The sequence below is a fragment of the Cheilinus undulatus genome, linkage group 6 (genome assembly GCF_018320785.1).
Source record: "Cheilinus undulatus linkage group 6, ASM1832078v1, whole genome shotgun sequence".
Lineage (NCBI taxonomy): Eukaryota > Metazoa > Chordata > Actinopteri > Labriformes > Labridae > Cheilinus > Cheilinus undulatus.
This window is the reverse complement of record NC_054870.1, coordinates 13,309,768-13,323,871: the sequence shown is the minus strand read 5'-3', so window position 1 is coordinate 13,323,871 and position 14,104 is coordinate 13,309,768. Positions and strand designations below refer to the sequence as shown.

At 37.0% G+C, this 14,104-nt stretch overlaps 1 protein-coding gene across 1 annotated transcript in view; it reads left to right on the top strand.

The window, feature by feature from the left end:
- Positions 1 to 11,495, top strand: part of kif20ba (kinesin family member 20Ba) — a 64,918-nt gene extending 53,423 nt beyond the window's left edge. Inside the window, exons 33-35 of the mRNA XM_041790351.1 lie at positions 2,722 to 2,839; positions 7,774 to 7,928; positions 9,982 to 11,495. Of these exons, the coding sequence (XP_041646285.1) occupies positions 2,722 to 2,839; positions 7,774 to 7,928; positions 9,982 to 10,062 (354 nt within the window). The 3' untranslated portion in view covers positions 10,063 to 11,495. The remainder of the gene's footprint in view (positions 1 to 2,721; positions 2,840 to 7,773; positions 7,929 to 9,981) is intronic.
- The last annotated feature ends 2,609 nt before the right edge of the window (positions 11,496 to 14,104 follow it).

Here is a 14,104-nt window from a genome sequence, read left to right as displayed (position 1 = left end):
GCACACAGCAGACACATGCATAATCATGAACATGTGTTCTGATCCATCCTATACAAGTGTTAATTCAAGATTTCATAGTTAACACCTCAGTTTGGCAAAATTATTGGGTGATGCTTATTCATAAAGTTTGTCCCTGCAAACATGACATCAGCATATGCATGCATTAATCATCACATTGGTTTTGAATGTGATTCTGTGTGTTACATATCATAACCAGACCTTTATGCCATTCTGAGATTACATACAGTGCCAAGAAAAAGTATTTCCCCCATCCTTATTTCTATTTGTTTTCATATATTCATTTAAATGATTCAGATCATCAAAAAAGTACAAGACAAAGATAACTAGAGTTAATTGAAAATGCCGTTTTTAAATGAGGATTTCATTTATCTAGAGAAAAAAGCATCCAAAGCTACCTGACCATATGTGAAAAAGTAAAATCCTGAATTAATTGTGATAAACCATATATTTGTAAAGCTGAGTTCAATTTCACTAGCCAGACCCATGACTGATCACTGCCAGACCTGCAAAATCAAAACGTCACATAAATAGAACCCATTTGAAAAAGTGCAGTAGGCTGAAAGATCTCAAAGCAACACATCATGCTGCAATCTAAAGTAATGCAAGAACAAATGAGGAACTAAGTCATTGACATCTGTCAATCTAGAAAGGGTTATAAAGCCATTTCTGAGGCTTTGGGTTCTCCAGAGAACCATGCCGAGAGCCATTATCCACAAATAGAAAACTGTGAACATTAGTAAACCTTACCAGGAGTGGCCAACCTACCAAAATGACTTCAAGAGCGCATAGACAACTCATCCAGGAGATCCCAAAAGAAGCAAGAACAACATCTTAAAACCTACAGGTCTCACTTGACTCAGTTAAGGTCAGAGGTCATGATTCAACAATAAGAAAGACACTTTGCAAAAATGGAGAGTTCCAAGGGCAAACCCCTGCTGACCAGAAAGAACAAAAAGACTTGTCCCACATTTGTTAAAAAACCATCTTGATGATCCCCTAGACTTTTTGGAAACTATTCTATGGACTGACCAGTCAAAAGCTGAACTTTCTGGAAGGTGTGCGTCCTGTTACATCTGGAGTAAAACTAACACGGCATTTCAGCATTTGATAAAAAGAACATCATGCCAGCAGTCAAACATGGTGATGGTGCTGTGATGGTCTGGGGCTGCTTTGCTGCTTCAGGGCCTTGATTGTGATGCTGTGGCATGACCTTAAACAGGCTGTTTATGCTGGAAAACCCTCCAGTGTGGCTGAATTAAAACAATTCTGCTAAGAAGAGTGGGCCAGAATTCCCTTAGAGCAATGTGAAAGACTCGTCGCCAATCATCATTTAAAAACTGACTTTATATTACAAGGATTATCTTTGATCTGAAACATTTAAGTGTGACAAATGTGCAAAAAAGTACAAATTCAGGAAGGGGGCAAATACTTTTTCACAGCGCTGTATTTACACATAGATGCCAGCTATGTCACTTTCATTCACAGGGACATTACTTCTACTTGTCACTGTCTTGGAGATGGGTAGCTGCGGCTCAAAATGAAACTAAGCCAGAGGTCAGATAGAAGTGTTAACAAAGATGGTAATCGCGGTTGACCTCCTTCCCTCTTAGACTTCCATTCATTGTGAGCTGCAGCTCTCCATCTCCAAGATGCCAACCAAGTAGACAGATGTTAGAAGCCTGAAAGTGGCATCCTCCTGAGCCTGTGCATGCCCTCTTCAAGCCAGACTTGGCCCATCCCATTAACTATATTTATAGCCTTGTTTGAACTGGACATTTTTTGTTGAGTTGGCCTTTATGTCTTTATCTTCAGACTACAGTTCATAGTAGACAGGAATCTGTTTAGATGAGATTGTAATGAGCGCAACACGAAAGAATGTGTTACAGACGTGACCTAGTTATGTTTAATAATAAACAGAGCAGCTAAGATGACGAGCGCATGTGCAGATGAACATGCTGAGCTTTTGGGAAGCATTAGGCTGTTGACAGACTGCCACCACAGTCTGCTCTGCTCTTAACTCCATGCATTGGTAAACTGAGTTGTATAGAACAGATGATCAATCCATTTTTTTACTTCTTTTTCTTCCACCTGAGCATAATTGTGCCCTTGGTCCCTTCTACCACTGCGTTATTTCACTGTGTGGTCACAGAGTGGAGCAGCGCCACTTTTCAACAGCTTCTCTTTCTCATAATATCAAAAACACACAGTTAAGCAGTGATATAGCTAATGTTTGGTAAAGAAGCTGCTTGGAGAGAAGTTGTTCTTAAGTTACTGTAACAAAAATAGACAAGAACATCAAGGGTAAAATATAAACACACTGTTATGTCTGACTGGACATCCTTGATATACTCAAGTGTGACTCAGCGTGAGCCTAGGGATCCTGCACTCACCAGGTTCCTATCTGGATGGCTACATCAGCTATGGCCATTTGAGAGCTGTGATGTGTCTTGATGTGTCTATTTTGCACCAAAATGGCACTACTAACATACTCAAAGGGCTGGTTAATAATGAAATGGAATATCTCACTTACTTAGAATTTGTCTACTGGTCCTGTTTGGCAAAGCATATGGTTCTTTTCTCCCAGCTGTGATGGTCTGCTAAATGAGCAACAGACAGAGCTATTTTTTCTTTCTTTTTTTAATTAAATGTACAGTATGGACGCTGACAGACTAACCACAGTTCATCCTTGTCTGTGATCAGGTCTCTACCCCAGCAGGTCGCCATGACTCCCAGAGCAGCATCCGCAGCAGAAAAGAGGGAACACTGCAGAAGATCGGAGACTTCCTGCAGAGCTCTCCCACGCTGCTCGGCACTAAAGGTTAGTGTGTCAGTGTGACTGTGTACTCTCTGAGATACATATGTAATTATGTCTCACTCTTAGGAGAAAATTACAAGCTTGATGAGAAGAGGTTGTAAATATATCTTTAGAACGGGCATAAATAAGAGTTAAGATACGATGAGTTCACAAAATGATAGTCCAGAAGAGGGCTGACACAGCTTTTTTTCTTTTTCAATTAGAGCAGAACAAATACCTCTCTAGCTTAAGACATGTCTGAGCTACATAAAGCATTTTTATAACTGCGGCAATCACTATATCTGTAAATTTTACACTACGGATAATTCAATCTATAATGGGGCTAATGAATTAAAAATGGTCTTACAAAAATTTGAATATAATGATTCATTTTATCACAAAAGACACCTGTCATTGTCACAGTTGGGTTACAAAGCCAAAGGCACAGACAGGATCTGAGTAGTAAAGCTTGATAAAGCCTCTAAGGTATTTTCAAGACAGTCCAGACGAGAACCAGGAGCTGTCAGCTTCTGCCTATGGACCAACTTAAAGGTCAGTGTCTGGAGTTTGAGGAGACTGAAAGGGATTTTGTTTTGTTCATAATTTCTTTGCAACAAATTCTATCAAAAAAAATTTACTGATCCTTAGGTTTTCTGTTACACAACAATGCTATCATTCATCATCTGCCCACTGACCTGCTATTTTTTTGCTTTTCCTTCTTTTTACTCACATTAAAAAGCAAACTCCTGTCATTCAACAGAAATCCTTAGTTTAGGTTTTGACTCACTTCTTTATTTACCATAACATTCAATGTAAACATTTTTAATACCTATTTTTTCCTCTATGTATGTTGTCCCATAGACAATGACATCAAATACACCAGTATAAAATGCTGAGACGCATGTTGGCAATGCATGCACGTGCCATTGTGCATGTTTCCTATGCCACATATTAGTCTGCTTAGGGCCTCACTTTGGCCAGAAGTGGCCTTGAATGTAGCTCTCACATGAATCTTACATGCTGATCTTAATGTACTACTACTGGGTCCTACTTGAATTTATTGCTTGTATAAACATAAACTGCCTCTTCTTATTAAACAGTGCCATGAGGCATGTTCTTAACCCTAACCTTTCATTAGAATGGATTCTGGCACTGTCATGTTTTAAATCCTGTTCTACTTAGGTACATTTATGGCACTTTATCCAAATTTAGCTGAAATAGCTCCAAAATACACCATTTCTCTTGTTCAAGTATAAAATATAGGGAAACAAGGATTTAGGAGCCTTTTTCCCATTTTCAGTAGTCATTGTGAGGATGTGGATTGAGTCCCACTAACTCCTCATTCAGTAGAGGTAGTACAGTCTGTTAAAAGATAGTCTTTTCTCAAGTGCAGTGAAAGCTGCCCCTTTAATCTTCATGAGCGCATACCCTTTTGCATTTCAAATATGTGATTTTAAAGGCCGATCAATCAAAGTATCCTTAAAAAATCCCTCTATTGAGCAGTGCAGTAATCACGTCTGTTAATGATGAAATTCTGCATCAGTGGCTGCCCTTTAAAGAAATTGCTTTACTGATGTAATATTCCTGAGATACTTAAAATCATTTTGGGTTATATTTAAGATGAGCTTCGGAACACTGATCAAAAAGCACTCCAAGGTCACAAGCTTGGTGCTTTTCTTTTACCCACATACATCCATAGAGTGTATCTGCTTCACTACACACTAGTGTCTCATATTCATTCACCTCCTGTCATTTACTGTTATTTACAGTCCAGGCTATCACATGGTCCAAACAGGTTTTAGAAATTTAAATCTTTTACACCCCAAAAAGAGCTGAAACACAATCGTAGGACACACAAGGACAAACTTTGGAGTTCCTTTGGGGAAGGATAACACGGGTTTGACAAAATAACAGGGCAAGGGCAGCAAGTTTGGGACACTAATGATGCCTTGGAGGAGAGCGTTAAGACAGAGAACATATTGGAATCAACTGGAGTCATCTCTGTGTTTTTTATCCTCGGGGACCAGCAGTTTCACTCGGTCAATTAATTGTCGCCCCAGGGTTCCAGAGCAAGGGTGCAGTCGTCTGCCACCATCTGATCCTCCCTCCATATCCCCTTTTCGCTCTTTCTGCTGCTCCCTGGTTCAGCCTGCTGTCGCTGGATCCTTCATCCTTCACCTTCACTTGTCTTTTACTTCAGTCTGTCCGGTACCCCGTAGCCTTTCTTTCTCAAAAGTTTCCCCTTCTTCGTCATTCACTACTTCTCTTCCTGCACAGCACGTCTTCCTCCTATCCACTGAAATTGTCATGTACCATCAGTCCCCTGTCTAACCTCTTCTTTTTATATTTTCTTCACCATTCTCTGATTCCCTCTTAAAAACAACACTGAATTCAAATAACAAGCAAGTGATGGTAAAAAAACAAATGCAATAGTTTATCCCATAGGATTTTCACTGATAAAACTGAAACTGAAGAACAACTTCAAATATTTATTTAGGCTAGTAAAATCCTCAGGGCCTTCAAGTTGGCACTTCTAATCATCAGTGAAGCAGATCTGACACTGACAACCTTGAAAACTCTGCTAAGAGTTGCCCTAATGTGTCGGCACTTCTTGAATTTTCTCCAGAACAAGAGGACCTGATGAAAGGAATTATGTAAAACAGACTGAACAAGTCTGTTAACAATAAAAAATAATGCCCTTTGGATGCTTCTCAGTGTTAAAGATTAACAGCAGCTTATTAAATGCTTGTTCCCCTAAGCTGCTGTTAAACTTTATGATGTAAAGTTAAACACTTCATTGTGAGTGCTGATGTCTTTGTTCTCACAGTGTTCACTTTGAGATATCACCAGCTCCCTTGGAGGAGTTTTTTAACCTCAGCATGCTAGCTCTTTGTTGATGCTCTTAAGTGGAAATTTTGGAGGGTGTGAACCAAGCTGAGGCAAACTGTAGTTCACTGTCTGACATTATTCCTTTTATTGGTTTAATCATATAGTAATTAGTAAAAAGTGTAGTAATGGATTTTTACTACTATCCAACAGTATAGTCCAGTATTTCCAAACTCATTTTAGCCAGTACTGATATATATACCATTTTTTAATGTAAAGAATACAAAGTTTCTCATGTGCAGACAGTGGCTGAGTCAAGCGTAGCTTTGAGAGGAACGGGAAGTAGACAGTCTGGTAGTATAAAATTTGGATCACCGGCCTCACAATAGGCCCCCTTGAGTGTGTGGAACCCTCTGCAACCACCTGTACCTGTTGGGTTATTTGTATGTTTTACTGATATTAAAGCCGATATATAATATATACTCCCAATAGGTATGGCAGACACAGTGCCTATAAAAAGTACTCACCCCTTGGATGTTTTACCCTTTCTTTGATTTTATATATTGATCATGGTCAAAATAATTTGGCTTTTTTTTTTAAACCCTATTCAGTGTCAGAGTGAAAATTGATTTCTACAAATTACTGTAAATGACATAAAGATATGTATTGTAAAAGAAGTGATTGCATGAATGTTCAACCTTTTCAAGTCAGTCTATGGTAGATGCAACTTTGGCTGCAATCACAGCACTGAGTCTGTGTGGAGAAACTGCTCAGGTTGCACAGGGACCAGGCGTGAACAGCCCTTTTCAAGTCCAGCCACAGATTCTCTATTGGATTGTGGTACGGGCTTTGTCTCGGCCACTCCAGAACACAGCTTCACAGTGGGGATGTGCAGTGCATGGTGTCCGCCAAACATAGCGTTTTGTCTGATGGCTAAAAAGCACCTCAGACCAAAGAACTTTCTTCCATTTGACCATGGAGTCTCCCACATGCCCTTTGTTGAAGTTTTGTTGAGATTTGTTATGAGTTTTCTTCAACAGTGGTTTTCTCTGCCACTCTCCCATAACGCTTTGATTTGTGAAGAACCCAGGCAACAGTTACTGAATCAGAGTCTCTCTCATTTCAGCTGCTGAAGCTTGTAACTCCTTCAGAGTAGTCATAGGTGTCTTGGTGAACTCTTAATTAAACTTAACTTAACTTAAACTTAACTTAAACTCTCACTTAAGGTAATATCATATACCTGCTCAACATGACACTCACTGAAGTTTTCCAGTGGAGCTGCATGTGTAAATGCAGTCAGCCCCGATTTTACCCAGAATTCTTCCTGTCAGCCTCCTAGTAACTTTGTGGGTGAGTTTTTGTGAAAATGAAGCAAGCAGGTAAAATCCTCATGAGTGAGTAAGGGGGTGATGACATTCACATGCTAGAGCATGACCACAGACTCTACATACATGACTGGTGCAATCCCTTAGCACGTTATTAAACTTTGTCTACAGAAACTCCAGAAGCATTGATATAAAGACAAAAATTGTCATTACTGTGCCGTATGGTGGATTTTGTTGCTTCATAAGTCACTTCTAAATTTCAGATTATCCTCATGTACTCTGCTGTTTCTGTGTCCTTATTCTTTTACAAAATAATTATATCAAGAAATTCCTAATAATAGGTGAATTTCATGGTATTTTCAATTGTTTTGAATGGGAAGGTTTTAATGGGAAAGTTGTATAAAGTAGGGCTTAATAAAGGATCAATTATGGTAAACTATCAAATGTGCACTTGTGTTCTGTCTGGCTGAAGATCAAGTTTATTATAAGGATCTTCCAGCTGTCGCCTCATACTGTACAGACAAATCAAGTATGATGAACAAAATTCTTAGTTACAGAAAGCCTCAAATACAGATTTGCCCGTAGATTAGTCTTCTTATTTAATAAATGATTTAATATGTTGACCATTTTTTGATGCCATAAGAATATTCCATTATAAAGATTTATTGAAATTAACACTCATCCACAGCACATTTTGGAAATATGCTTACTAACATAAAGTTTAGTAACCAATTAAAAGATATCCATCTATCTAAAGTATCTATTCAGCATGTTCTTCCTCCACTAAAACTGTCTCCGAATCTGCAGCCAAGAAGATGATGAGCCTCGTGAGCGTTCGGCTTGATGCAGACTCAGCAGCCTCCTCTTCCTCCTCTTCATCCCTCAGTCTGAGAGCCAAGAAGAACAAAAGGAAACTGTACAGGCCTGAAATCTCCTCCCCCATGGACATGCCCCCACACCCTGTAAGTCCTGAACATACAAGCTACATTATACAGTGCATTAACTCTTTATATACATATAAAATGTGACAACCCTCCAGCAGTTCAGAGTGTGTGTTAAGCAGAGTGTGGGAAAAAAAACCAACCCTAAACAAGTCATGAAGGTTTCATAAATACACATCTTCTCACTTTTGGTATAAAGTTTCCAGTACAGTCAATACCGTACATCTCTGGTGTAAACTAGAGAGCGTTCTGATACTGAGTCTTACTTATGAGCTTAGTAGGACAACTTGTACATGTCAGATTTGACCTTTAAGTCTCCAGGCTTGTTATCCCCAGTGAAACTCGTGAGCAGTAAACACTGGAGCAGTCCAACATCGAGAAGCAACCACAATCCATGTTGCACTTGCAACTAGTAATTTCTCACATTAGACAGGTTTTTATTGAAGCTTTTTCAAATATAAAAGAACCTCAATCAAGCAAGACTTCAGAAAGGTCAGCAAAAATTAAACAAGTTCCATTTAAATCTAACTGTGAGTTCTGCAGCCTTAACTGTAGTGTAGTTAAATTTTCTTCTCTAAACTAAGGTTGTCAAGTTTTTTTTAAAGATTTTTATATAATATGGTTTAAACAATATATAATCCATTATTTTAGATTAGGTTGTACCAGGTGTACCACAATTATTAAAGAAAAACAGATACACAGTCATGCAACTTTAATCTGAGGCAAGTGGAGAGAGAGGGTGAAGCACTTAGCAGTTAAATAGAGAAAGCAAGTACCAGTAAATGACAAAGTGGAGAAGAAAATGCAAAATTTTCTTGTTTTATAGCAATTACACCCTAAAGCACTAACCCCTTGTTTTTCACTTGTTTACTGTTGTGGATGCAAGTCAACCATAAGTCCATTCATTCCTTTGGGAATCTTTTTGATACCTGACCTAAGGCAGCCGTACACCGTACAACGACTTTTCCTTTGTCAGAGGAAATATTTTATTATTGTTTACATTATTTTATTTCATTCCTATTAACAGTACCTAATACTGGTATGTACTCAGTTACTCTTTGTAATCTACAGGATGGTCAAAATTAACGAAATCTGCCAGTTCTGGATGCCAAAGAGATGATATCAAAATTAACCCATTAAAGCCCAAAAACACAAATAGCTAGAACATTCTAAATTTTTGGAACTGAAATGTTTATTTCACTTTCTATTGAAATCTTCCCATAAAATTTCACATATATATTTTTTGTATCTCTTTTGATACAGTTTGATACATTAGGTGTTTTTGGTAACTGATAATCCACTTGAGGGCATTTTTGTAGTAATTTATGATCATATTGATTAGGTAGATGTAACATTAAAGTATGTATCAAATATGACACAACAGGCTTTAAGGGGTTAAAATTGTGGTATTTTTGAAACTGATTTGCATGAAGTGTTTTTATCTTTTATTTTAGATGCAAGAAAAACCTGCCATGGTTACATGCCCACTCACAGACATTTCCTACGGTTGATAAAGACTAACAGAGTAGACACAGTGCACAAATCCAATTTGCTCAGAGATATGCTTCCCAGCTTTGTTGCTCACTTTTTATTTTAAAATGTTGAGTCAGAGTCCCACAAAGTGCATTTAAGAAGCAGTGTATGGACATTTTGTTTTTGAGGATGATTTTGACAATACTGAAGGAAAACGCTGTATAACTGAGGCATCTTCAGTCTGGTCCATGCAGCAAGCTATCTGCAAAGCATGCTGGAAAAGCTTGTACCTCAGACCAGGCTGGAGGGACTGTCTCTTAACTACCACTGACTCTTCCCACCAGACTGTGTCCCCATAAAGCTTTTTATTGATATGCATCAGCATCTAGATTTCCAACTCTCGGTACCATTGCAAAAAATGTAATCCCTTCTTTTTATGTGGTTGTTTTGTATCTGATAATCTTATCATCATTTTAATGTACTTGCCTATAAATATTATTTAAAAGTTCATATTTCAGTTGGTTATTAAGATATTTTCTGCCTGTAATCAAAACATATTTCTACATTTTAACAGCTTTTGTTCCTTCTCTTCTTATTGCAGATCATTAGCAGAGAGCCTGAGGAGAAGGAGAGCGACCATCAGATCATTAAAAGGCGCCTGCGCTCCAGGATGGCTAAATAACTAGCCCTCATGTAGTACTGTATAATATAATGTATACTTCTTTTATTTTATGCTTAACACTGTATTTAAAAAATGAAGGAAAAATGCATATCTATGCCATCATAACTTTAAAGTTACAAATCATAGAAATGTTTACTCTAAGTAGTCTTATTTAGTCTGTAATCTTCATTATTTAATAATTCAAGTAGGTTTATATTTTAGCGCTAAGGCAACTGCTCTTGTGGCAGTTAGAGGGAGACTTCAATATCAGGAGAGGAGACTTTTCTATTGAATATATATATTAGGAGATTTATACACCTCCTCTGTCTTTGTGCAGTAAAGAGCTGGCTGATTTTCAACAAAAAGACCATCAGAGTTGGTAAAGAGCTGGTAGCCCGTCTCTGTTCAAAGTTGGAAACACACTCCAGAAAATCCTGAACGGACAGACTTGTCCTGCCTGGGTTTTATATTCAATGCACAGAGATGCAACAAAAGTTTGTGTCCAAAATGCTGGGACTGTTTGCTTAATACTTAATCCATCCAACACACTACTGTGTAACAGTGTGGAATTTTCATGCTGATCTGAACTCCGTGTCTCCCTGTTTCGTTTCCTAACTCTGAAATTGAGCCAATGAGCCTTTTTCTAGATATAAATCTGGTAACAATTTAATCAACTAATGCCTGTATTTCTACTCTGAAATAATCATTTCTTACCTAACTTTTCTTCTTTTGAATGCTGCTCAATATTTACAATCAAACAACTCCAGAGTCACTACATAAACTCACATAGGTAACACTCTAAATAAGTTTAGTTCGCTTCTATGACTTTTTTGTGCAATTTTGTAAGCAAATTTCTTGCCTTTTCTGGAGTTTGGTGTCTCGTTCTTTTATTGATATTTCTTTGCTTTTTATTCATTATGAGTGAGCTACAAGTTAAAATTGAGTGTTGTTTTGTCCTTTAGGAAACCACTACTTTCCTGTTTTCTGACTGACTTATAAAGCTGCTAATGGCTGTTGAAAATATCACATTTTCATGAAGTCACATTCACTCTAACCTTCACTGCACTTTCTTCTTTGAACAAATGTTAGCAAACGAACAAAATGTGGCTCCAAGGGTTGATGATGCAGAACAATATTATGGCTGGTTCTCTGTGTATCTGTTATTGAAAGACACCTTTTTCTACTAAAAGTTTAGTTTTTTTCTACATCTGCTGGGAGCAGTGACTCGAGGACTGGTTGCTGTTCAGCTCTGCTGAGTTTACTTTATTCAGATGAAGGGCTTCTGGGTATTTCCCGTCTCTAAACATTTAACCTGTTGAAGAAGCCTGAGCTCAGTCCTTTTGTTTGTGTTCTTTAAGTGTGCACTTTTATGTACATGTACCCTTTAAGGGGACCAATTACACATTTTGCTGTCAAACTGCTCAGATTTGTATCATTCATTTACCAGTTTAAATACACAATATTGTTTGTTAAACATGGACTGCTGTTTACTTTTTGCATTTTATTATCACTATTCCTTTTGTCCTTAATAATGTAATACTCAGCAGCTGTATATGCTGGTATTTGTATTGTCAATGCAGCTTTCAATCACATTACCAGTGCAGAGAAAGTCCGAACAGACGGTAATCTCATATACACATAAACTGATGTATTTATTTTTTAAATTTTATTAGGCCAGTCCGAGGTCACAACCATTTTTTATGCAGAAATCAATAGCTGTTGTATTTGGGCTCCTTGAAACTGTAAAACTAATGTTTTGTGTGTTTGAAGCAGTTAAATCACTAAAGACCACGTCTTACATATTTTCGTTTTGATGAAACTTTTTCATCTAGACAGGGGCGAGGTCGGTATTGTTTGTACAAAGTATTAGCCTGTATCAATTGTACAGGGTAGCCACAAATCCTTGAAAAGTCTTTTGCCATTTTTTTTTACAAAGAAAACAGAAATTCAGAGGTCACAGAATACCATAAAATCTGGTGTATAGCCAGACCTTTAATATCCATTTTTCATTCAAAAATTGACTGTGGCTTTAATACCAGGATAAAGCTCTGAGACATACAATGTCATCAGTGAAAAGACGTACAGTTGCCACATCACACACTGCACAAGACCTTATGAAGATGGAGATTTATATCCCTTCATTGTGTACTGCAAACAGCAATTAGAATACCTACAAGTAACCACAACGATGAAATCGGGGTTGGTGCTGATTTTTTAACTGCTTTTCCCCTGTTAGGACATAAATACGGGCATTGATAGAAAATATGGAGTATACTGTTAAGCCAATGAACCTTGTGAAGAGCTGAGAACATTTCTTAGTAAGGACAACGTGGTGGATGGAGGGCAGAGCTACTTACCGGCTGTGAGTCTGTCTTTTAGCTACAGTAGCCTGGAAGTGCAATTAAAAAAATCTGAAACACTTTTAACAAGCTTGAAACAAATTTGCATTGGCCAAAGCATTTTTGCATTTCATGAAACAAATGAACATAAGCAAAACACCTGTACAATTGAAGAAACATACAATTAACAAAAAAATACAATAAAAACATTACAAAGGTTGAAACACTTTTATTGAACTTGAAACAAATTTACTAAGTCCAACACAAAGATGCAGAGATTGAAACAATTTTAACGAAAACATTCTAACCTTTTCATGAAGATATTTTAATTTGAAAAAACTACTAAACTAAAAATATAACATTTTTAGGTTAGACAACATGTTTAGAAATGACAAAACAAATCTGCAAAAATTCTGATACAAAATTACAAAGTCTGAGACACTTTTGCACAAGGACATTTTTACATTTCATGACACAAATTTAAATGAAAACAAAAAAAATATATTTACATTTAACAAAACATGAAGCATTTTCACATGAACTGAGAAAGAAATTACAAATTGTAGAACACTTTTACAAATGACTAATCAAATACACTTTTAACAAAACAAATTAACAAAAATTCCAATATAAAATTACAGAGTGGAAAACACTTTTACAAAAATTGAAACACATTTACAGTCTGAGACACTTTTGCACATTTGCACGTGCAAGATGTTTTTACATTTCATGATTTGAATTTAAAAAACTAAAATGTTAGATTTACATTTAACAACACATGGAACACTTTTGCATGAGTTGAGATGAAATTTACAATTTTAGAACACTTTTAGAAATGATGAGGCAAATACACTTTTTAAGAAAAAAAAAATACTTGAAACAAATTTGCAAAGTCTGATACAAAATTACAAAGTCTGAAGCAAGGTTATAATAGTTTGGGATTTTTTTAATTAGTTTTATTTTTTGCTATTTCATTTTCACTTAATGTTCAATTTTAGTTTAGTTTTAATTCATTTTTCTGCTGGTTTGTTAGTTTCATTTTTATTTTGCAAAATGCTTCATTTTAGTTCAGCTTTTATTATATTTATTTTATTTTATTTATGTTTTAGTGTTTTTTTTTTAATCGTATCATTAATTGTATTTATGAATCAAACTTCCCTTCCAGGCCACCACACTCATTACCGCAGCCTGAGAGCTCAACTGTGTTATAGTTGGTAGATCTGCAAACTGCAGTGAAAACAGATGGTACTAAAAGGACCGTACAGCTGCATAGAAATTCATCGTTGTACACTCGTTCAGTTTCGTTGGAAATTGTCTCACATGCAGATGATTGAAACCTTTTTACTCTTGGGTGATTAGAAAAACAGACTGCAGCTTTTAAACCGGGGTTGACTTGTGTTTTATGATAATATTCAAAGGTTGCAGCATGGACAGCAGGCGGCTAAGTGACACAACAACAGTTAGGACACAGTGTTCTACCAAAAACAACAACTCCTGGTTCTCCTGGAAATACGGCTGCCTGAAGGGAAACTAAAAAAAATGTTCTATTTTTCAATAGCATTTTAAAGTTTGAGCAAAGGTAGAAACTTCTACCTGGTGATTTGATTAGGAGAAAGGTCACAGAGCAGCTAAAGTCTCCTGGCCATTCTCTGGTGATCTGACCTTTACCGACTATCTGGACAGCTGTTGTTTTGCTGTTGAAGAAATCTCGTGTAGGAACATTT